Source organism: Protopterus annectens, chromosome 14.part0 (genome assembly GCF_019279795.1).
Source record: "Protopterus annectens isolate FY-2018-M chromosome 14.part0, PAN1.0, whole genome shotgun sequence".
NCBI lineage: Eukaryota > Metazoa > Chordata > Ceratodontiformes > Protopteridae > Protopterus > Protopterus annectens.
Window position 1 is genome coordinate 731,978,865 of NC_056748.1, and position 26,750 is coordinate 732,005,614.

At 36.9% G+C, this 26,750-nt stretch overlaps 1 protein-coding gene across 1 annotated transcript in view; it reads right to left on the reverse strand.

The window, feature by feature from the left end:
• IPMK (inositol polyphosphate multikinase) overlaps positions 1-26,750 on the reverse strand; it is a 718,573-nt gene that overhangs the window by 210,722 nt on the left and 481,101 nt on the right. The window contains exon 4 of the mRNA XM_044056471.1: positions 25,200-25,372. Coding sequence (XP_043912406.1) covers positions 25,200-25,372 — 173 coding nt within the window. The remainder of the gene's footprint in view (positions 1-25,199; positions 25,373-26,750) is intronic.

The following is a 26,750-nucleotide window of genomic DNA, read 5'->3' on the forward strand; positions in this document are numbered from 1 at the left end:
ATTTTCTGTTGAGATTGTCCATAGGTAATTTGCCTGTTAAGGTAAATATGCCTTACAAAAGAAAGCAAGATAGAATATGCATTAATTGGGGTGAATACGAAACAACAGAACATGTGTGTTTGAGGTGTTAGAGGGTGAATAAACTATGGAAAGATTTATGTAAAAAAAGTTGAAGGGTTTTACAAAAGTTGAACAACTAAATATGGACATGATTGAGTATGGTTATTATGGTGAAAAAAAAGACAACATGAAGAAAATTGATAGAATAATATATTTTTTGTTTTATGGACATTATGGATGAAAGATTACATGAGATTAATTTCAATGCAAAACTGATATTAGCAGAAATTTTGAAGAGGATAAGTTTTTTGGTTTTGGAAAAAAGGGTGGGGGAAGTACTTGTTAACATAACTTTAAATGACATTCTTAAAAGTGTAAATAATTGTAAATAATGTAAATATGCATATAATAAGCATTGTATGTATAGAAGTGATGTCAATCAATAAAAAAACTACTCATCATTGTTGTGAGTGGGACCCATTTTGCAGGTGCACTTCTGGTTTCCATTGCAGGTGCAGAGGCAGCCCGAAAAAACAGGGAGGCAGATGGAAACAGAAGGAGATGATGGGGCAGTGAAAGAAATGTAGGAGAAAGCAAATAGAGACCAAAGAATGTGTGCAGGATTCTGAGGACATGTTTCAAAAAAAAAAAAAAAACAGTTTGATACAGATGACTCAGCAAATGATGGATGTATAATTACAACCCTCCAGTTGGAAAGGTTGTGGGATGATTTACTTAAAAAAATGGTAGTGCAGAGTGAAACAGAAGATGAAGGAGAGGTTTCCTGGGGAAGGGCATTATGGAAAAATTACAAAAGGAGGATGCAGAGACAATCCTGAAGAATAATGGTGATATGGAAATGAAAACATATGCAGCAAAAGTGAAAGAAGGCAAAAATGGAGTAGCAGAAAAAAAGGCAGATGAAAATGAAAAATGGAAAAACATAAGGATTCAAAGTAGAAAAAGAAATGGACAGATATGAAGTGAGGGGCAATTTAATAGCTCCTTTGGATGTAAAAGCACATGAGGTAAGAGCATATATTCTTAATAACAAAGACACATTTGGTGGCATTATATTTGAGATTGTTTTTTCAATGGAAAACTTTCTTGGAGAATACAAAAAACAAAAAGACAGTTACCCATGGAGTCTTTATGTGATAAAAGCATTTAACAGGGAAAGGAAAAAGAAAATTCATATACAGTTTCAAACAGAGGTAGAAAGTGAGACTTTGTAAGGATATTTGAAAGCTTTATGTAAAGAAATACACATTGCAAAAGTTTATGACAAAAGAAGTTCATGGATTAGTGGCAGGGACTGTAATACTGTACTAAAAATAGAAAGAGAAAAATATATACATATACCAAGCATGATAAATGTGGAGGCAACTGGGTATTGTAAAACACAGCATTTTATTTTTGTGGAAAAGAAAGACAGTTGAAGTTGATAAGTAATTGTGACAAAAGAAAATTTTACATTTGTGGGGAAATGGGACATGAAGCAAATAAAATGTGAATGAAAATGTTATAATGTAAAAAAATTGGACATTTAAGGATGGATTCCAAAATGAAAATAATTGTATGGAAAAAGAAAAAGTAAGAGAAGATAAAATGAACAAAGAGAAGAAATTTTGAAGTAGTAGAAATACAAAAAAATGGATGAGGGAAAAAATAATAAATAGGACATAGAAGAAGGTTCTGAAATAAGTAATGAAGAAGATATAAATTGGGAAGTAGTAAAAAAGGAAAAAAATAATTCTATTGGTAAAAGGGCAAAAGACAGAAAAAGAAAATTTAAAGGGATAAGCACAAAAAAGAAAGGAAATGGATACAACTAATATATATGGCAAAATATTGTGGCTTAGGACAATGGTTAAGGTGTTTGATTCTCACCTTTGCAAAGGAAATTGGTTAAGCTTAGAATGCCGTATTAAGAAAGCTAGCCCTATAATTAATGAATTTATGAACTCGTGAATCTAAGGAAAAGGGAAATTTTAGAGTACGTTCTATAAATGTGAATAGTATTATGAATACAGTAAGAAGTTTAGGAATTTTGCAGTGATGTAATGCATGTAATGTAGATGTAATCATACCAGAAGACACAAGACTTTTAACAAATGAAGAAATATTACTGAGAAAGTATGGGGAGGAAAGATAATCTGGAATTTCAGAAATGAGAGATATTCTGGAATTCTTGTATTCTTTAGAAATACAGTAAAGATATTAGCTGTAACTTCAGCAAGAACACGAAGATTAACTAATGTAGATTTAAAATAGAAAGAACAAGTCTACAGAATTATAACACTGTATGCTTATACTAACTGTAAAGAAAGGAAAAGCTTATTTCATCAGATTTTAGACTATGAAGTGATAAATATGATTATACAAAACCTGAATTGTGATTTAACAGGTAAGCCTAACAAGGAAGGAAATGATATAAGAAACATGTTATAAGTTATAAGATGTGGTAAATTAAAACTTTTGGGCAAAAATTCATGGACTTACAAAAGGGGTATACATATAGAACTGAAACAGATTATTTTATAGTATCAGAAGGTTTAGTTATAAGGAGAAGGGGAGGTAGTTGAAACAGGAATGTCAGATCATCTTCCAATATGGCTAGAGATCAAAGAAAACAAGAATATATTAAAATAGGCAAAGGAATAAAAACGATAAATGAGAAAGCATGGAATGAAGAAGGAAAGAGATCAATAATATAGTTATGGAAAATATAAAAAATGCTTTTTTTACATTGGCAATATATAAGAAAAGTAGAGAAAGAAAAATATAAAAACATATAAAGATGCATTGGAAGATTTAAAACATAATGACAGAAAATACTTTGACAAAGAAATAGAATTATATGAAATAAATCAAGAAAATAATACAAAAACTGTGATATAAGCAAATCTATTTTTACAATGAAAAAGAAAAGAAGTATAGAATTACTTAAGCAGATTAGTACAGGAAGATGGTAGTGCAATGAGAGAAATAAACATAAAAGGAGAAATATAAAAAACTCAGGAAAAGATTATGTATAGTGTAGTACAATATGTAAAAGAAATTTTTAAAGAAAAAAGTACTGAAAAAAAGTTAACAGAAAAAAAGAATAAAGAGTTGGAAAAGGAGATTTCTTTAAATGAGCTAGATAAAGTATTAGAACAAGTAAAGATAGATTTGACTGCAGGTCCAGATGGAATAGAGTATAAAATGTATAAAAATGTAAGAGACTGGCAACAAATATATATTATTTAAAGATTTTGAATGAATGTTTAAATGAAGGTTTTATGTATAAAGAATTATGTAGTGGAATATTTAAATTCATATGGAAGAAGGAAGACAGAAGAGAATTCAAAAAACTGGAGACCAATAGTACTGAATAATAATAATAAGATCTTTATGAAAATAATACAAGAGATTTGAAACTAAAATGGAAAATATTATGGAAGACAACATATATAGTATAAAGGGGAAGGGCTGTCAGGAATTATTAATGATAGTTAATGATAGAGAAATTGCGGATGATATTATAAACATAAAAGAAGACGTGCAGATCATTATAAGAGACCTTCAGGCATTTGAAACAATTGGACATGAAATCTTATGGGTAATAATGAAAGAATATAAGTGAAATTAGGAAAGTATGTATGTCAGCATACAGCAGTAATAAAGTAAAAATACTTGTAAATGGCTAGGTGGTGTCAGACTGGGATGTCCAATAAGTTGTATACTCTTCGTTTTGTTCGGACTGTAATAGTATGTGAAATAAATGACAAAATGAAGGAGGTGGGGTATATAATACCTGAATGGTTAAGAATTCCAGTTCTGATAACATATGCAGATGACATTATAATAATTGCAAAAAAACAAAATTTGGATAAAAGATGTAATAATTTGTACAAATTTGTTTTTAGAGATGATAGGGATGACTTTAAAAGGAGAGATATCTATACCAAGCGATTGCAGCCCCCCAAACATCTCCAACGCCCAAGTGAGAACTGCTCTCTCCAAAGCAAAAAACACAGCATCCATGGGACCTGATGGTGTCCCCGGCTGTGTGCTCCACGAACTCAATGAGGAATTAAACCCACAGCTAGGACAGCTGTTTAATCATAGTCTTACCTCTGGATACGCACTCCAGGAGTGGCGCACTGCAACTGTGGTCCCACTTCACAAAGGCGGTGCCTCCACCGACCCTGGAAATTACCGGCCCATTAGCTTGACAAGCCTTATCTGCAAAGCCATGGAGAGGATCATAATGGATCTCATAAATAAAGACATAGGAAATTTGCAGACTTTGGATCCATCCCAGTTTGGCTTTGTCAAAGGCAGATCATGCCTTCTAAACTTGGTTGACTTTTTCGAAACAGTCACCAAAGCCATTGATGAGGGAAAGGCAGTCTATACAGCCTACCTCGATCTGGCGAAGGCCTTCGATACAATACCCCACTCGGGTATCATTGAAAAACTCATCAGCTTAAATGTTAACCCATACATCACAAGATGGGTTGCAAACTGGCTGAGTGACAGAACCCACAGGGTCAGAGTTGCTGGCGCCATGTCAGACTCAAAGCCTGTCACAAGTGGTGTACCACAGGGCTCAGTCTTGGGCCCACTCTTGTTTGGCATCTACTTTTCCGAAGTACAAGCAAACACAGGAGGGTTATGGCTGACAAAGTTTGCAGATGACTGCAAACTGGGCGCCATAGTAGAAAACACATCTGACACAGATATCCTTCAGAAGGGTCTCACAGAAACGGATAACTGGTGCCAGAGCCATGGCCTAAAGTTAAATGCCGAAAAATGCATAGTCATACCCTTCGGGAAAAACAAGGTTACCCCTACCTAGCAAATAGGTGGCAATCCACTGAGCACAGAAGAAGTTATCAGGGACCTGCGGACCCAGGTTGATAGTAGTCTGTCATTCGACACCCATGTAGCTAAAGTAGTTAGGAAGACCTTCTACATTGCCCACCTTATCATGAAGGGATTCTCATCTAGATCAAGGGAGGTCATAGTCTCCCTATACTCATCACTCATCAGACCAATGATTGAGTACAATGCCCCATTCGAATGTATCTGACCCGACACTTGCAGCAGCTGGAGAGGCCACAAAAGTTCCTCACCAAAAGGATAAAGGGTCTCAAACATCTGTCCTATGCTGCCCGACTGAAAGAACTCCAGCTCTATTCAGTCACTTACCGCTTGCTCAGAGGTGACCTTTGCCTAACATACAAGGCCATGTCAAACCCAGATTTGATGAATATGCTTCACCTCAAAAAATCTAGATCCATCAGAGCCACAAGGGCGAGAGACTTAAACCTCGACACGGCTATTAATAGGACGTGCTGGAGGGATAGATTCATCACCCAAAGACTCCCTATGCTGTGGAATAAAATCCCGGTATATGTGAGGCAGAGCACCTCGCTGGCCTTGTTCAAGAGAAATCTTGACCAATGGATGGGAGATCGCAGATATACCCCAGGGATTACCTCAGTGTCACTGCTCGGCAGAGGCACAGCAAAATAATGGGTATAGTTCCCCATACTAAAGGGGTGGCGTAAGCCACAAAACTATGGGCTAGGCTTGTAAATGCCCTCGGGCAGATAGCCTAGTATGAACCTATGAACCTATGAACCTATAAGAGGAAAGTCAAGGTTTAAGTGATGTAGTAAAGATCGGGGGTATATACACTTTACAATGAATTAAATTTCTGTGTTGGGTATAAAATATGAGAATGAAGACGCAAGCAGAATTCAATAGGAAAAACAGAATAAATAAACAAAAATGTCTTTACTGAAAAACATATAAATTATCATTCATAAAAAGGCTTATATGATAAATTCAGTACCGATGGGGAAAATAGCATAATTAGCAAGTATATTTATGTTGCCAACAGTATTTTAAAAGGAATTATTGTTGATATTTTTTTCATTTACATGCGGTTCTATACTAAACACAGTAAAAAAAGAGGAGTTTTGTATGTAAAAAGAAAAATGAGCTTTAGAGTTAATTAACCCAGTGGTATATGGTGCCTCATTAAATTTGTACAAAGTGTTAAAATGGATAAATGAAAAAGAAGATACATTATTAATAAAACTGTAATGTCTGAATGAGAAAGACTGGGTAGATTATAAATGATGTATGTTTGCTACTGGGAGTGTGTCAGTATGGTTTGTGATGTAAAATGCTCCCAACTAGGACTGTGTCTATGTGGTTTATTTTCATTTATATAAATGTATGATTGCCAGTGCAGTAAGTGATGGTTTAATAAAGATGTTTCTTGTTTTAAAAAAAGTCAGGAATTGAATAATGTATGTAATATTGCTTAGATTATATGATATATAGCAATACATGTGACGTATAATGTTTATGTTAATATAATTTGATATGAAAATAAATTTTCCTATGTTGCAAGTGATAATTCAATAAAGGTGTGTGAAAAAAACTGTATAAATGTATGTATGATAAATTTTGGTTATAGTAAAAAAAAAAAAAAAAAAAGAGTGAGAGAAAAAGAATGCATACATTAAATAAAATATCAAGAAAAAATATTTTCCTCGAAATAAAAAGTGATGATATAGAAACATATGTTAAAAGAATCTGATGATAAAACATTACTATATAAAACATGGGAAAATCTTACAGAGGAAAAAAAAATAAAGCTATAAAAATAAGAAGCAAATGGTGTAACCAGAAAGTAGAATGTCAAGATTTTTTGTGGAGACAGGTAACAGATAAATTGCCAGTTAAAGGAAATATGCCATATAAAAAGAAAAGTAATAGAATATATTTATATTGTCAAGAAGAAACTACGAAACATGTGTTTTTGAAATCTAAAACAGTAAAAATAATTATGGGGAAAAACTATGTAAAGAAGATTTTTTGAAGATTTAAAACAAGTGGATAAAATAAACATGAATGTAGATTAAATATGGGTATTATAAGAATAGAAGTAAAGAATATATTAAAAGAAAAGATAAGTTATTTTATGTTATATTGAATGAAAGAATAAATTAAATTATGTTTAATGGTAAATGGATTTTAACAACACTATAAGGTAAAATCAGATGCTGGTTATGGAAAAAGGAGTGGGGGTCTAATAAGAATGAAAGTTTATCATGACTATATAGGAAATTATGAATATGTGTTTGTACATATGTAAATATTTGTACTTATGTACATATTTTGTAAATAAGACTTATTTTTGTATTAAAATAAAGGGTCTCATTAGGAAGGTTTTCATGTGATTGTGCCCAAGAACAAATAATCCAGACTTCAAGAAAAATGATCTTTACCTATGTGTGTAGGATCATGAAAAGGAAAAAAGATTCCATTTAATGAAAATAATCTTTTTTTTTTTTTTTTTTAAATCCTATAGTTTGTAGATGTGGATGTTTACAGTGAACCATCAATCACAGTGTGTATGCGCGTGTGTGTGCATGTTATGTGTACAAGAGAGATGCACGCCTCTCAAGGGTACCTTTGGGGGTCTTAAAAAGTTCATATGCCTTGACGTTCCACACTGAAATGGTCTTTTACACATTAATTGATATCCATGGTAAACAGTAATGAATCATATGAATTCATTAAAAGATCTTTATACAAGTAAAACCTGCATATTTAAACCATACTACGGCCTTCCTAGTTGAAGTTGTTAGCAAGCTGTTATAATTTGTTCCACACTTTGCCCATCTGTTCCACTTTGAGTGTTAGTGTTCCTCTTTTTGGAGATGGAAGGTTGAGAGCTACAGAAAGACTGGAGAGAAAGAGGGAAAAACACTTTCTTTTTTGAAATACTGCTTTAAGTAAAATGTAATTCATTTTATTACAATGAAACAATGAAGATGTACACAATCAAAAGGTGGTAAATTCCGGAGGGGTTTAATCTCTGCGTGAAAGCAAATGGGCTTTTACCAAAGTTAACAATCATGGTTTGGTAAAATAAGGTCTAATCTGATTGTTTAACCTACCACTCTGATGAGTGTTGCCACCACCAACAAACCCTAGTAGTACATTACACCACACCAATGTAATGTTAAATGCAAAAGTTTCTGCAGGTGGTCTCCACTCCCTGCTCCCCCCACCAATGGCATGGCTGTGCACCCTCACCCCCAGTCTCTCTCTAAATACGCTGCTTTTGAGGTTGCATCAACTTAGAGGAAAGGGAAAATGTACTTCCTTTTCCTCCAAGTTAGTGGATCATGGCGGTAGTACACAGAGCTCACAGGTGTAGGGGTAAGCAATTCATCAGTGGGCCCAGAAGGATACACAATCCCCCTTCCAAAATGCTTTTAAGTACAGTGTTTTCAACAGCATACAGCATATCACCACTCAGACATAGAGGTAGAACAGTGTTATCATTCTGTTAAGCATCAGCAAGTGTGGCAAAGACAATTAAACAGAAGCGGACACAGGCCAGAGAGAGATCACGTCTAAGTACCCTGTAAGAATAAGAATGAACAGTTCCTGAAATTTTTTTGAATAATCCAAGTCTTCCAACCCTATGATTCTTCTGATAAGAAACTGTTACAATTTTTGCAAGCTGTAAGAGGTGGCTTGTTTGAAGACTGTATTCAATAACAGGTCTGATCATTGAAGTACAAACTGATAACAGGATCTCCTAGGACTGAACAGACAAGCCCTTTAGAATCAGACTGGCTGCAGAGCAGGCTTTTCTGACTTACACAATTTAAACTTTGACGTGTGCATCTACCAATGTCTCTAGATCTTTAGTGATGGTGTTATTTTTTGTGGTTTGATCTTTATCTTATAAATCATAACTTATGTCCTTTTTGTCAAATCTCATGATGCTATATGTACTAGCATTAAAGGTGAGATCATTACTGCTGTACCAGGTATATACATTTTGTAGACCACCTTAGAAAGCTTTGTCTTTTACTGAAGTAGTTGCCCACCCAGTTTCTAGTCACCATTATATTTGAGTATTCATAGCCTGTTCGCCACTTTCATATCTGAGAAAAATAATCCACAAAGAAGTGACCCCTGGCCCTGTGAGATGCAATAGCAATCCCCTGCTGGGATAGACAGGTAACCTCCCTGCCCTGTTGTGCCTTGATGCATGACTATTGTTTTACCTACTAAATTATGTATGAGCTGATATTTAATGCTTTTAAATTATCACTTATTGAAGTGAAACTTCTTTAGGCATGGTAGTGCAAGTTTGGAATGAAACGGAAGTGACACTGCTGGACAGTGGCACTGTTCTACACACAGGAGCAACTATTCATTGAAGGCAGTATGCCACATTAGCATGCATTTCTGAAAGATATTAAATCTGACACTCAAATGCCTGTCATTATTTAGTGACTTTGATGCTGGAAAACTCTAACTTGCAATGGGCACATACCTAAAATTTGAGGCAAAAATCAAAACATTCGACAAAATTCTGGACATCTGATGGGTATGTGGCAGTACAGGATGACTGACTATGCTAAGACTGTGAATGCTAAAGTGGGGAGGGTGATGAAAGCACAGCATTACATCTGCATTAGCAGCACACCTATCAGCATTTACAAATTTTGTACACTACACACCCTAATATCAGCATACTAGCTATAGTGCACTCACTCCTAAGAAACGTATTGTACTTTTCATGGCATTCTAGTCTTTTCTCTATTTCATCTCCATTATTTGTACTCTATAGATTTCAGTTGTTATGGTGATTATATCAAATTGCTGTGTGGATGACTGCAAGGAACCAGTACGGAATATGAAAAAGATGTCAATGCAGCCCTCACTCAAAAGACAAGAAAAGGCAATTAATGAACCCCCATCCAGTCCAACAGTGGCCACACTCCTAGGTCTCCTAATATTGTCCTTCAGGGGAAGGTCATCAGCTTCTTTATGTTCCCTGCCATAAACCTAGTAGTCATACAGGACCTGGCCACTGTCTGTGATAAAGCCTAAAATTTAATTTGTTTTAGCTTGCATTAACATTTAAAGTGGCCTCTTTGAAAACCAGATCACACAAATCAAATAATTTTTAATTACTCCAACCAGACCATACAAATTAGATAATTTTTAATTACTCCAACCAACTTTCTGTATTAGCTGTGCTTTGTGAACATGCCTGAATAAGTTTTGATGTAACAAATGAAAAGCTCACCAGGAGGCACAATGCGCCATGTAAAGTGTGACCTCTTTCTTTACAGTTTTCTTTCAGTATCTGTCAGGCATGTAGACAATGGTCAGAGGAAAGCAAATTAGTATATATTGTGAAAAGGAAAGTGCAGTTTAAATCTCTGTAATAATACTAAACAGCCTACAATGACAGTGTCTTGAAATGTACCATTCAAAGGTAGTTTAAAACTGTTCTAACACTAGTGTAGTTATTTCATCCTCTGGCACGTTTGTGTCCTTCTTTAACTGATATGTTAAGCTTATTGTAGCTGCATATAAAATAAACTTTTGAAGCATCAAAATAAAGACTAATAACTAAACTGAGACACAACCTTGTAAATAACTGTAAATCATTATCATGTGCTATACAGTCCACTGCCTAAAGCTCACCGAGACAGCTATAATATTAGGGATATTATTATTTATACTTCCATACCATAAAGCAGCAATACAAGGACTAATAATTTCACATCAGCAGGTATAGATGAATGCAACTGTCACCCACCAAGCTCCTTCCAAAGTTTTGACTGAAAGAGAGGTGATCTCAGGCAATCATTAAGACTCAACAAGATGTTGAAGGCGTGAAGAGAAGCTGTAAGCCTCTGGTGACAAGTGGTAAGCTCTTTATCTAACAGGTGACAAGTCCCACAATGACAAAAATTGTACGCACCTTGTCAGCTCAGTGCTTTACAATGGGCTACAAGATTCTCGGGAAGACCGGAAAAAAGGACAGTAATCACATCATCTCAAATGACCACTGCAGTCTGACTCTCATCCAACCTCTCCACCCCTCTTTTTAGTTTTTACTTAACTACAACCCTATTTTCGGTAATACCTGCAAGTATTTTCTTGCAGATCCAGCTTTCAAAATGCAGCAGTAAAAAGTGGACGGATATGCTATGAATAAACGATATCAGTGAAAGAAAATATTTGCACTAATAGCATTTGCACATAATCATTATAAGGTGTATTTCTCATTATTCATTTAAATGAAATTATACATTTGCGCAGACATTTTCTAGAATTTCATATGTAGTGTAGTGTACATTTCCATTATGACCATCTAAAAGGTTTAAACAGTGTGTAAGAAAATATTAAGCATTAACTAGATTAGTTAAATGCAACTGAATTGTTTGAAATAGTCATGCATATGCAGAATTAAACAATTTTCAAAAATCCTTTAAAACAAAATCATTTGTTACACTCTATTATGGTGTTAAGTTTACTAACAGTTTTTCTTTAGTCCCATACTGCAGGTCAACCCATTGTTCTTAAAAGAAAAATCTGACAAAGGCAAAATGTCAGTTTTAAGGGAGCACATGTTTCTGCAGTACATATGCTCAAGTACACAGAATGACAAAAGTGTGAAGGATAGAGATAGCAGTTCATAAAAATGATGTATGGCTTGAAATGCTACTGAGCTATGCTTTTATTACTTTCAAATCATACTGATTTTGAAACAAGTGACAGTTTCAATAGACTTTAACTATATCATTGCACTGTCTGAGGCATTAATGTACACATGTACTGTATTGCAAAGGGGGATATTATTTGTTGGCACTTATATCATGAAGATGCGTTTCTACCACTGTTTAAATCAGTCAGAAAAGGCCTGCTTATTGTGACACATCGGTTGTCAAAAACTGATCTGTATGTTAAGGTTAGCCTGCATGTTTATGTTTCTCATTACATTAAAAAGCAATGAAAAATAAAGTATTAAAGATTTCACCTAAATCATTAACAACAGCTCTGTATTTTTTGGGTGGGGGGGGGGGGGACTTCTAAGCATCGTGAATCATACATTTTACATCTTCCTTTTCCAGTTATATATCAACTTTATTGAGCTGATTACTTTTTGTTTGTTCTTTTTTTTTATTGCCAAACCCAATACACTTTTCAGAAGTACAAGTCTCTCGTTACACCCAACTAAAGAAAAACATAGGTTGAAGTTTTCACAACACACATTCATACCTCTCAATTTTCCATCTTCAGAATGTAGAGCACCACCCTCTTAATATGGAGCAAAATGGACAAAATGTGTAACAGTTACAGCCTGTTAACACTTTCAGCTAGGAAGTTCCCGAGATGGTTAAATGTGTTGCTTTATATTTTAAAAAAAAATCTAACTAATATGATTCAGTATTATTATTTACCAGGCATGCTACTGACAAAAGTTCTTAACACTGAATGTGTGATAAACCCTTTCAATGTACAACAACTAGAAACATGGACTTTTTTCAGAAAAAGGAACGTTTCTCACAATACAATAAGATACACGGGGTGTATGCACATGATACAACACTGTACACAACTAGTTTCTAAAACCAGGGTCAGAAAATTATACCTATATAGATTACATAGATAACAAAAATTATGTGCATAGTCGCTACGCATGTTACAAGTGAAACTTCTGTAAGGAAGCACGAAAATGTACTGAATTATTTATGACTGTTGACAAATGCCAGAGCTGTAACTTAACATTGTGCAAATGTCTACACGTGGTGGCAGGTTATGCGAGAAGGACTATTGCTGAGTTTAGCCTCAATAATTTGTACATACCTACATCTCTCACACAAACTGAGGGCCATGTCACAAAGGTGAGCATTTTCTGTGACCATGGGCCCATTCTTGCACAGCACAGACAACTGTTATCTATGCATTTTTTTTTAAGTTAGCTTATGGAGTGCCTCTATATCTCCTCTACAGTAAGATTCTTCCTATGTAAAAACACTACAATCACAAAGAGAGGTTGGTCATACCAACATCATATTAATGGCACTCAGATGTGCCTCTTCTTCCCTCAGCAATGTATCACCAGTGTGTATGGATGATGTGGAGACCATATATTCTTGGCTGATTAATATTCCGCTAAAGCTGAACTCATTCAGAACTGATGCTCTGACTATTCATACCACACTAAGGAAATCTTCTGCCATGCCATTGCCATCTTTTATTCTCTCTGGAGGCAACAGACTGGATTTTGTATCTGAAGTAGTCACTCATGGTACCGTACTTGACAAGCAGCTTATACTTACAGACCAGGCATCTGCTGTTGTAAAATAATATTTGGTCTCTTTCTCAGGAGCATGACTAGGATTAGACACTTAATTCCTTCATCAGAGCTAAGACTATCATCAAAGCTTTAGCTTCTCCTTGCACTGATTACTACAATTCCCTTTACCTAAGTTTCCCAAATGGAATCAGACTGGTTACACATAGAGCAGAACTTGGTGATACCACTTACCGTCACTTTAATCTCTTACTGGAGACTAGAGGCTTCAGTGGTTCCCTGTACAGTCTGTTATTTTCAAAATTTAAGTGCCTGTATTCTTAACCCTGAAAGGCCTGGGTCTAGCTTACCAAAATGAGTTGACTGTCCCCTACTGTTGACATCTGATACCATGTTTAGCCTTAAGCACTGTGCCTCTGGAACTTTTTATTCCAGTGGTTTAGACAGTGTCCCAACATGGACTTTTCAAGGCCTCCTTCTATCTTATGTGTTTAATCTGGCCACTCATGACAACTTCTACACACCGCAGCTGTTTTGGCCCTGCTTCACTTCCTGTTTTAACATTTTACTTGTATGTTTTGCCTTAAAAGCATTTGTTAAGCTTTCACTTACAGTGCTGTGTAATTAAGCAGGTCACCATATTGGTCAGCCATAGGGCTCTTTTTTTCTACTCGAGTGTTTGCCTCCTTCCCCTGTAACTTAAGTAAATTGACTCTTACATTAAGAGCTATAATACTTACCTTATAGCATTAGGACACCTTAGGAAACCTTGTAAACTGCCATACCTAAAGTGCTTTTACTGGCAATTTTCCAGATGTACAATTGTGAACAATTGATTTAGTTTTTCTGGTATATAAAATCTGGCAAGTGTTTATTTACTGCATTGCTCTCTTGCTTAGGTTTCTTAGCTATAAATCTTAGTTCATTCTGAAGTATGCTACTTTACCCCCCACCAAACCTTTGAATGCATTATTATAAAATAACTGCTTATTGTTGCCTTCATGCTTACCCTAGAATCTCTGTTTTTCTATTTTCCTAGTTGAACTCTACAGTTCCCTACAAAACGGTGTCTACAGGACTGCAATCAGTTTCTCTAATCATTTAAACAGAGTAGGTTGCACACACAAAAAGCATTTGTTAAGCTTTCACTTACAGTGCTGGGTAATTAAGCGGGTCACCATATTGGTCAGCCATAGGGCTCTTTTTTCTACTTGAGTGTTTGCCTCCTTCCCCTGTAACTTAAGTAAATTAACTCTTACATTAAGAGCTATAATACTTACCTTATAGCTTTAGGACACCTTAGGAAACCTTGTAAACTGCAATAGCCCCGCTACGCTCGGGCTCTCTTCGTTCCCCTCCCTGCCCCCAATTCCGTCCCGCCCCTAGTACCTCTAAATTTATAGTACTATAGCCACTCCCCCACTTTCTAGATCCTATCTGCTTTCATCTGGGATAATTCCACCCACCCCCATTTATCTACCTACATTTTAATAACACCTATTAGCTTTCATCTGGCATTCTCCCATCCCCCTTCCAGTACCTTTACCTCACCACTCTATCTTCTGGTGTTGCATCACCAGGTAAAACAGTTCCTTAACTCACTAGCTGAATCACAGATAATGATATACTCCTCTTTACTACCCCTCTTGTTCGCACCATACCTCCTTACCTTGTATGAAAACCAGTTTCCCACAGGATTTCAGGTCCCAAAAGGCCATACTATCACCCCAGCTGTAAATCCTTCCACCTTCAACCATACTTACAGTACCAGATCCTATCCAACATCTTGTTCAGTCTATCAACATCTCAACCCCAGGCACATAAGCTCTAGATCCAAACACTACCACAAACTAATAAACAAATTCCTGAAGTTCATCACCAAGTATAGACTCAACCTAATACTTGGTGGTGATATTCACCCCAACCCTGGCCCACTCACTTCAGATACACATACCCCCTCTACTTGCAATCTTCATACCGTAGCTTCATCGTAGCTACAAACCTACAATTAATAGGCCAACTAACTCTCTCCTAGCCTGTCATCTCAATATTAGAAGCATTAATAACAAGGTACATGAATTGCATGCACTTCTAGATGTCCACTCCCCTGAGATTCTCTGCTTCTCTGAAACCTGGTTAAAACCTAACACTAGAGACAATGAAGTGTTACCACCTGGGTACAACATACACAGGCTGGATCGTGCTTTGAGGAAGGGGGGTGGGGTAGCTGTACTCTATAAATCTGAGTTGAATGTCACCATAGATGTAATACAACCACCTCAGATTAATAACTCAGAGATTCTTGCCACCAAATTGCAACTTAATAAAAATAAATGCATTAATATCATTTGTATGTACACCCCCTGGGTAACAATATATCTACATTTGAAGATATCCTGCACTGGCTATCATGTCACTACCCCCAAGAAACCCTACTACTTGGAGACTTTAACATTGACTGGGGCACCTGTTCCTCAGAATCCCCAACCACCTATATTAACCTGCATGCATTTACACAAATTATATCCACCCCTACCAGGATAGGTAAACCCAACCAAAAAGAAAGTATACTTAAATAGTCACCCCCAACTGTACACCTCTGTTATCCTCCTTGATGGCCTAAGCGATCACCTTCTCACACAAAACCATTAATTCCCAACAACCCTTACTCAGAAAGGTTAGAAACAATAAAAACTTTGACCCTGCCAAATTCCAACAAGAACTAAACTCATGTAATTGGTCTATTCTAAAACACCTCCCCTTAGAGGAAGCAGTAGCATACTTTAACAACAAATTCCTTGAGATCCTTGATTTGCATGCACCTGTTCGTTCAAAGAGAACCAAGGCAAAAACTGTGCCATGGCTTTCTAAAGAGTCTAAACTCAAAATTACCCTTAGAAACAAAGCATGGTCTTTATGGTGTTCTTCTAAAGACCCTCAAGATCACATTAAATACATGCAATCCAGGAACGAAACCAAAAAATCAATTTTACAAGACAAAAAACAATACTACTGTAATTTACAGACAGTAAATCAAAATAACCCTCAGAAGTTTTGGGCAGGTTTAAATAATCTACTACATTCTGGACAAACTTCAACCCCAATCCCTGCTGCTACTATTGATAAAACCCCTGAAGATGTTTCTGACAGTTTTAACAGATTCTTTACTGAGACAATTCAAGCCCTAGCTAGCCAACTACCTCCTAGCTCCCCTGGTCCTGAAAGTAGCACCCCTAGAAACCTACTCGCGTTCAGCTTCCAACCAGTCGCCATTTCACTTATCCGTACCTTGATCAAAAAATTAAAACCCACTACACTTTCTGCTGATCAACTCCCTGCAGAGTACCTACAAAAATCAGCAGATGCTATTGCTTACCCCGTCTCAATACTAATCAATCGAACCATAGTAGAAGCTGAAATTCCCACCATCTGGAAAATATCCTATGTAATCCCACTTCACAAAGGAGGCAGCTCTACTGAATTCTCCAATTATAGGCCAATAGCTATACTCTCTCCACTTGCAAAGATTATGGAAAAATGTATTCATAGACAACTCATGCACCACCTAATCCAGAATCACCTTATGGCAGACACTCAGCATGGCTTCCGTCCTCATCACAGCACTACTTCAGCCTTCCTAGCCTTTACCAACACCATAAACCATAATTGCAACAATAATTATATATCCTCAGCCCTCTTCTTGGATCTTTCCAAGGCATTCAATATGGTTGATCAACAACTTTTAATTCACACCCTGCAAACATTCTGCCTAGATACTAGAGCCCTTCAATGGTTTCAATCCTACCTGAATGGTCTACAGCAGGCTGTCCTCTGGCAGAACAAACTCTCTAACCTTCTACCTAACACCCTTGTAGTACCACAAGGCTCTATACTAGGGCTCTTGCTGTTCTCCATCTACATTAACGACCTTTATACTGTCATCCCAAAAGTCAGCTGTATCCAATATGCTGATGACTCTACTCTAATTTGCTCAACCATATCTCCAGTAGAGTTATGGTCAGCTACCCAGACCACCTTTAATACTATAGAAAACGGACTTTCTCAACATCATCTGATCCTAAATCCCCAAAAAACTAAAATGCTGTTATTTTCACCAACACTTAGGTCTACCGCTTTCACCTTTACCATAAAATCAAATGATGGCACAATAATCTCCCCTGACCCCTCTACAAAACTATTAGGTGTCATCATAGACAATAATCTAAAATTTGACCTACATGTTAACCAAACTATCAAAACCATCAATAAAAAACTAGGGTCACTTTACAGAATAAAAGCCTTCCTAACCCCTCCAGCTAAAATTGCCATAGCTCTCTCTCACCTTCTTTCAACCCTTCTGTATGCATCCCCTCTACTCTCGAATTTAAACAAGACTGTCCTTAACAAACTCTCAATTTGCTACAACCACATTGCCAGGTTTGCCACTGGGCTGCCTTTTAGGACACATCATTGCATCAATCTAAATCAGCTTGGGTGGCTTGAACTACCCAGCCTAATCCAGTATAACCAACTGATTATGGCCTATAAAATCCTCTATAATCCGGACAATACTCCTGCACTTGAAAATATTATCACCCCCTATAACAATCCTAGACCACTTCGATCCTCTAACAAACTACTAATTCAGGCTAGCAAAACTAATAACACAGCCGGTGATTCTCTCTTTGCAAACTCTAAGTAGATCCTGGAACTCTCTTCCAGCTGATATTACCTTACTTTCCACCTTAGGTCAATTTAAAACTAGACTCAAACAACATTTGTCACTTAACTGGTTATGTCAATGTATCAAGCCTGGCTAACTCTCTCTAGAATCTGTAAAAATCTTCTAACCAGTTTACTGTGTAATTTAATTTAATCCTGACTTGCGCTCAGGATTAACTGTAACCTGTGGAACTTGTTGAACTTGCTTACTTATGTAATCTCTGTAAATAGTCTGTTTGTAATATATAATGCTGGTATTATGTAATGCTGTATCTGCTTACCCTTGGAACTTTTCTCCCCGGGCCTCCGCTGAAAATGGACATGCATCCAGTCGGACTATCTCGGTCAACAAATGTAAAATAAATAAATAAAATAAATACATTTTTGTCTCGTGCTTTCACTCTTTGAAGTAATTAAGTTGAATTTTGAAAAAGAAAAACGAGTACTGCTAAACAAAACCTAATTTTGTCTTTGTCAAATGGAAACTAAAGTGTTAAACTGTGTAAAAACTTTTAAATGAAATATGCTCACTCTGTTTTGTTTATAACTTTTATAGAACAGTATCATCTACTGGTACTAATTATATACTAAGCAAATATTTGAAAGTAAGTTGAAAATTATAATTAAAGGTCTGGATACAACTACTGCGTGGGAAGATATAAAACAAAAAAATAACTGAAGTTGAATTAGTTTAGAGAAGAGGGACTTCACAATATGATCTTATAATAATCAGGAGGAATAAATGAACTTAAATTTACATAAGGGGCAGCCAACTCAAGAGTAATTGGGTTTAATACAAATGGGACAAGGTGGGTGAGGTGAGGGAAATCAGAAATACTCACATAGCAGGCTTCATTGGGGGCACTCTCAAGAAAACACTGACTTTTTCCCCTTAAATAATGCCCTACCCATGACTGAAAAACAGTTTATTTGGCTTCACGGTAAGAAATGCAAGGTTTTCTTTCTGTTCTACTCCAAGAAAAATATATTTAAGTTAATGTAACACTGCTATTAAACAACAGTAGCACATGAGAAAACTATGTAAATGTTCAAAATGAAAAAAATAAATAAATAAATGCTCACAATTCAGTCTTTTCTGGGAGCTGTCTCAAGAAAACAGTGACCTGTTTCCCTAAAAAAAAAAAAAAAAAAAACTTTGCAACTTCTTCCACAATTTAGAAGCAGTTGATCCCTTTGGCCTCAGAGAAACAGTCCATTTTCTGTCCTGACTACAACTTTTAAAACTCCAAAAATATTAAAATATATCACAGATACTCAAACGGCAGCCTTTTCTGTGAGCATTTTCAAGTTCAGCCTTTGGACAGCATTTTAACACTGTCTGATACAAATACGTAACATAACTGTGCTTACTAAAAGACACACATTTTGCAATATAGATGGCTTACAATTAACACTATATATCTGTATTTGGCAGTCACTCTGAATGTGAAATGTCTTTTTCTTTGCAAAATTAATGAGTTTAAAATAATCAATCATTTCATTATAGGTTCATAGGTTCATACTAGGCTATCTGCCCGAGGGCATTTGCAAGCCTAGCCCATCGTTTTGTGGCTTACGCCAGCCCTTAAGTATGGGGAACTATACCCGTTATTTTGCTGTGCCTCTGTCGAGCAGTGACACTGAGGTAATCCCTGGGGTATATCTGCGATCTCCCATCCATTGGTCAAGATTTCTCTTGAACAAGGCCAGCGAGGTGCTCTGCCTCACATGTACCGGGATTTTGTTCCACAGCATAGGGAGTCTTTGGGTGATGAATCTATCCCTCCAGCACGTCCTATTAATAGCCGTGTCGAGGTTTAAGTCTCCCGCCCTTGTGGCTCTGATGGATCTAGATTTTTTGAGGTGAAGCATATTCATCAAATCTGGGTTTGACATGGCCTTGTATGTTAGGCAAAGGTCACCTCTGAGCAAGCGAAGCGACTGAATAGAGCTGGAGTTCTTTCAGTCGGGCAGCATCGACAGATTTTGAGACCCTTTATCCTTTTGGTGAGGAACTTTTGTGGCCTCTCCAGCTGCTGCAAGTGTCGGGTCAGATACATTCGAATGGGGCATTGTACTCAATCATTGGTCTGATGAGTGATGAGTAAAGGGAGACTATGACCTCCCTTGATCTAGATGAGAATCCCTTCATGATAAGGTGGGCAATGTAGAAGGTCTTCCTAACTACTTTAGCTACATGGGTGTCGAATGACAGACTACTATCAACCTGGGTCCCCAGGTCCCTGATAACTTCTTCTGTGCTCAGTGGATTGCCACCTATTTGGTAGCTAGGGGTAACCTTGTTTTCCGAAGGGTATGACTATGCATTTTTGGCATTTAACTTTAGGCCGTGGCTCTGGCACCAGTTATCTGTTTCTGTGAGACCCTTCTGAAGGATATCTGTGTCAGATGTGTTTTCTACTATGGCCCAGTTTGCAGTCATCTGCAAACTTTGTCAGCCATAACCCTTCTGTGTTTGCTTGTACTTGGAAAAGTAGATGCCAAACAAGAGTGGGCCCAGGACTGAGCCCTGTGGGACACCACTTGTGACAGGCTTTGAGTCTGACATGGCGCCAGCAACTCTGACTCTGTGGGTTCTGTCACTCAGCTAGTTTGCAACCCATCTTGTGATGTATGGGTTAACATTTAAGCTGATGAGTTTTTCAATGATACCCGAGTGGGGTATTGTATCGAAGGCCTTAGCCAGATCGAGGTAGGCTGTATGGACTGCCTTTCCCTCATCAATGGCTTTGGTGACTGTTTCGAAGAAGTCAACCAAGTTTAAAAGGCATGATCTTCCTTTGACAAAGCCAAACTGGGTTGGATCCAAAGTCTGCAAATTCCCAATGTCTTTATTTATGAGGTCCATTATGATCCTCTCCATGGCTTTGCAGATAAGGCTTGTCACGCTAATGGGCCGGTAATTTCCAGGGTCGGTGGAGGCACCGCCTTTGTGAAGTGGGACCATTGTACTGCCTTTTCTATTTCTGGTAGGTTTCATACGATTATATCAGCAAGTCATTTTATACTTCTAATTATATTCCCATGCTATCTGCTAGTGTGGCCTCACTGGTTTCCTTTTGCTGACAGAGATTCCAGGGTACAATGTCATGGTAGGCGTTCACGTCTTTCAACAGATTGCTCAAGTTGTGTGAAACTTCCAGTAACCTCTGAAGCATTTCTTCTTATCACTTCCAAAATGCATGTCAAGTTTGTTCATTTTCAGCAAGACTGCATTTGAGAAATATGCTGTCAAACTGCAACGCCTTTATCCCTGTTTCATAACCGTTTCAGTTTCATATCATGACTTGTCTGGTTTGCAAAGTGTTTTGATTTTGTAATTTGGTTACCTTATTCTACTTATATGCTGCAGTTTGCATTTTTAACTTACTTCCCCTTTAGTGAAGATGTGATAAGCTTTTTGGCAGTTAAAGTGAGACCTGAATTTTTGGAGAATGTTTCAGTTGTGAGAGACACAATATTTTCCTATTATTGCAACTTAAGTTAACCATTGTTCAAACATCCTTTATCTGGTCCTTACTAACTTAAACTCTGCCTGTACCACACCAGTCATCTCCAAATCACTGATTAGATCTCACCACAAATCATTTGTCTTCTCTGTCAGGCTTAATAGTACCACCCTACCATCAAATGAAACCATTCTTTATATCACCCATGCTTGTATTATTGAAACACTAGACTAACAATGTAAACCCTTACACTGTCTGCTGGATTGCAAACTGACTATCCAACAGATCCCAAGTAATGAAAGTTGTTGGCACTCTCTTTGAACATATAACTGTGACTAGTGGGGTACCATTCAGTGTTGAGTTTTCTCCTGTTTGGCATTCATTTTGCAAGCATTCAAGCCAATACTACTGAAGTGTGGTTATCCAAATTTGCCGATCACTGCAATCTGGGCACAGTTAACAGCTCATCTGCTAATAAACTGCTCCAAAAAAGGCTATAATATGAATACAACCAGTGCACTGAAAACAGTATCAAACTAAATGCAAAAAAGTACAATACAGTCACATTTAGCAAAAAAGCTGTTTTCACCTCACATGTTAAAAGTGGTATGCCTCTTCAAACAGTCATAACAGACCTTGCAACTTGAGTGGTGAACTCTCTCTAATACAATTATCATGCTTCCACCATAGCCAAAAATTCCTTCTATCTGGCCCAGTTAATTTCAAAGAGATTATCTTCAAGATTGAAAGCAGTCATGTTACACTGTACTTTTCCCTTATCAGACCCATCATCAAATACAATGCCCCTCTTTGGCATATACAAATCCAAACGTACTGCTCAGATGGAAAGGCCCCAAGGATTTTTAACATAGAACATGAAAGGCCTTAAACCCTTCAATAATCCTGACAGATTAGCACAACTCTCCTTATATTTAGTAGCCTACCAGCTGCTCTGAGGTGATGTGCCTCACTTTTCTAGCTATGAAAGACTTTAACCTATTTGACCTCTTACTTCTTTCCAAAAACAAAGGCTTTAAAAACACCCACACTATGAACATAAATTCACATCAACAGATTAATAAGACTCATTGGAAGGCTTGGTTCCTATCTGAACGTGCTTCCAGACGATGGAATAAGTCACCACTACACATCAAGCAAAGTACTAATTTGGCTACCTTTAAAGCTAGTTTCGATGACTGGATTGGTAAACACAAACTTTTACCAGGGTTCTGCCAGGATTTAGGCCCTACTGACTTTATAGAAGGCGGACAAGTGCTGGTCTGATCATTTAATTTCTTTACAAATTAATAATGGCAAAACTTATTTTAACCCCAGAACTAGATCTGAAGCCATCTATTGAAGTTAATCATTACCAAGATCTATACCAAGGATAAATATACCGTTCAGCTATTGTGAAGGCTTTTGTCAAGGCTTTAATGTAAGACCCCCCCCCCTCCCCAAAACAGTGATTCCTCTGCCACTTTAAAAACAGTCTCGACATTTTCGATACCTAGACTGTATTTCACTCCTTACAATAAGATCCATTCTTTGTCCAGTATAAAAAGCATGCTTCAACTGCCTTCCCTTCTGTGATACATCTATGTAGTTCAAATTCCACAGATTACAACATTGTTGGGTTTAAACTGATGATATGAACAAAATTCAAATCTGCAAGCACAATGCTTAAGAAACCTTAGGATTTTTTTCCCTGGCTTTTACACCATCTTACTAGTCACATTTTAAGGTTTTTGCCAAGGAATATGTCACATAGCAAGGTATTTATTGATCTTAATTCTTTCCTACTACATGAAGTCATAAGACTGTTGAGGAAAAGGGACTCACAACACGTTTACTATGTTATTTACACCTGCCTGTGTTCCTTTTCCTGCTGCCATAAGCCTATTGGGCCTTTGGAAATTTTTGTTAATCGTGTATGTCCAGCTAAGCAACAGCCCATTTTCAGTGGAGGATGGGGGGGGGGGGGGGGGGCATTTACATACAGATTTCAAATTACAGACAGAAGTAGTTACACAACATTTTTAAACACACGAGTTTCAAGGTACAAATCTGACACATTTACTTACATTAAGTATGCATCAAATACCCTGTGTAGATGTAGTTGTTATAGGGAAAATAAAGGAAACAAGTAGCAGTATAGGTGGTAAGATTGAAGAAGTTGCAGGAAGAGAAACAGTGAGGGGAAGTGCACGTGAGTAAGCACAGGTATATGGTGAGTGGTGTTTAGATAGGAAGTTTACAACAGAGAAGTTTGTGTAAGGATGGGAGAGTAGGGAAAAGTGGAGAATAAGCACAATAAATTAGTTATTTAAGGCTAGGACATGTACAGACCAGTGTTTTTAGTAAGGTTTCAGTTAATACTTTTCTGAAGCTTTGTGTGTGAAGATGTCTAATGCTCAGTGTGAGTTTAGTATGAGCTGGTTGTTAGTAAAGCAATGTTCAACAGAGCAAAAGGAGTTTTGGGTGATTGAGTGGAGGTCAGATAGATTGTCAGAGGTGGAGATGATAGTAGAGTCATCAGCATACTGTATGAGTGAGGACTGAGTGCAGAAGTGTGAAAACTGTTAATGAAAATGTTGAATAGTAGTGGTCCAAGAACAGATCCTTGTGCTACTCCAGTATTGACAGGGAGAAAGGGGGAGTAAGTGGAGAGACATTTGACAGACTGCTGCCTGTTTGAGAGGTAGCTGGAGAACCATGAGAGGGAAGGGTTAGAGATATTGAGGTCAAACAGTTTGTTAAGGAGCTTAGGGTGGCAGACAGTGTCAAAAGCTTTGGAGAGATCAAAGAATAGACAGGAGACTAGTTTATTATTGTCTCTGACATGTGCAATAGTTTGGGTGTTAAGAACTTAGTGAGGTTGTAGTGCTATAGTTTGGGAGGTAACCATGCTGGATAGGTGTAAGAAGGTCTTCCTGCAGTAGATAGTCCAGGATCTGCTTATGAATGCATTTCTCTAGTTGCTTAGAGATGGGGCATAGTACGGCTATGAGAGAAACAGACTGACCCACTGTAATGTAAGCACTATTTTACAACTTAAGAGGAAACTGATTACTGCTGTATTACACATTACTAAAAATAAATGAAGAATAATGACAGCAACTTCTCCAGCATAAGTTTATTCCCTGGCACCCCAGCACATGTTTTCCAAGAAGGACCATGCAGAGTATAATATGTATAAAACATGACAAAGAACAGAAATCAGAGTGTCACTGGAAGAAAGTTTCAAATGGTCTGTTCTCAAACTACGCAGTAATACTTAGTGCTGCCATATTAAGTTAATGCAAAGAAGATCTGGCACTGGAGACAGTAGTATAATAACTTCATCTTTTAAGGACTCTCAGTGCACTACAGAAAAGATAAAGCCCGATGGAAAAAAAAAGCAAAATCATGTCAGTACGTCTACCTCCATCAGAGCATTTTGGATTAAAACAATATATATATATATATATATTACTTAGAAAGTTGTAGAAATGTTAGTATAACACATAACAATGATGTAAGATACACAGATACTGTTTTTTGTTAAGTTTTGTTTTGCAGTGAACCCTTAGAAGTGAATTAGGCTACTGAAATAAAACCGAAGATAAGAGCAATTGCATATTGGATGAAAAATGTGGAGACAGTTTCCAAATGACGTGTTCTCAGTCTAAGTGATTTACTTCAGTGCAAGTCTACTCTAAAAGACAGACAAACCTCAGTAAGCCACTTACACTGAGATGCAAGTCTTTTGGAAATTGTCCCAAGGTGTACCAAGCTGAATTAATGTTTTTACTTACTCTCATTCCTAGTATCAAGAAACCAATTTCTTCCATTAGAGGGTATTTGTTGATCTGTTCCTGAATCTTCTCAGGTGATGCATCTGGATCATAACTTTTCTGACCCATTTTTACATCCATTATGCATGGTTTCTTGAACTTGCAAGTTACATCTTCCAGTTTTAGGTATTGATCTAAAACAGGTAAAACAATAACATGTTAATACATTTTTCAGATTAAAGTTTTCTGCAAACCCGTTACCAAATACGAGAAGACTGACAGAACAAAGCAAAGAATCAAACCTGTAGGAGGGTTTAGTACTGTTTCTCTGTTACAGTAATAATATACATTTTGTAGTTAAAAAAGAAATATATAAATTCTTCAAAAAACATTATTCCTCCTTAGCATGATGCTCTTTATACTATGAGCACTGCAGAGGGTGATGATATGAACAAAATTCAAATCTGCAAGCACAAAGCTTAACAAACCGTGCTTACACAACATTTTAACACCATCGTAGTGAATACCCCCAATGATGCCTCATACAAATTCATGATTCTGTATTGCAATGGAACCAAAAAAAAAAAGGCGTGCTCTGCCAAAACTCCAGAACGCTTGAGTGGATTTGCCATCAATCCTCAGTTCTGCCACAATACAATTATAGCATTGTACGTTACTGAAAGGGTCTCCAGAACCAGAGGCATGCTGACACTGTGCTCACTACAGTTCAAATGGGAATGAACAAAGTGCTCTCATAAAGACAGCATGTTAAATTTGAGTTTTGTTTTTGGGAAAAATAAATGGAGAAAAAAAAACAATGTAAAATTATGGCAGTAGAAAAATACAAATATGAAGCAAGTAAAATAAATGCATGTTTTGTGTCTGTATACATGAAAATATAAGCAATCAGAATTGCCACTTGTCCATTTTTTTTCTGAAGTATCCAGAAAGGGAGTCCTTCAGTTTTCCAGTACTGAAGGTAAATGCTCCAGTTTTTGAAGTGGCTGAAGCATGTATGTACACCTATGTTTCTCAGAGTGTTCATTTGTGTTATCAGAGTGTGTCTACTATGTTGACAAGGAGCACTGACAATTAAAAATTGCTGACCTGCTACTTCCCAACTCTCCCCATTACTAGATGGCTGACAAGCTTGTATAATAAAAGAAAGGACAGCAATTGTAAAAAGCAATACCATAAAGTCTGCAGAATTAAAAGAATAAATTAAGGAGTTCGTTCTCTGAGTAAGTCCTTTTTCCCCCACTGAAAAATACGCATTTTACTCAAGAATGAGCAACAAAGCACCAAAATTAAGGATCATTTTAATTATTACTCTAATTCACGTTAACAGAACATAATTTTCATTAACATGCATTTATGAAAAATTTGCATGCAACTCAAATGTCTGGCATTATTGAAAGACTGACTATATTCTTCTTGTGATTTACCAGAAGATCAAAAACTCTGAGAGGGCTGATAGCCTTGCTTTTTGTCAGTTTGTGAGACATCAATGAGCACAGCAGAAGCTGTTCATACAGCTGGGATTTATTCTTCAGTGGAGTGTCTCTCCCTGTC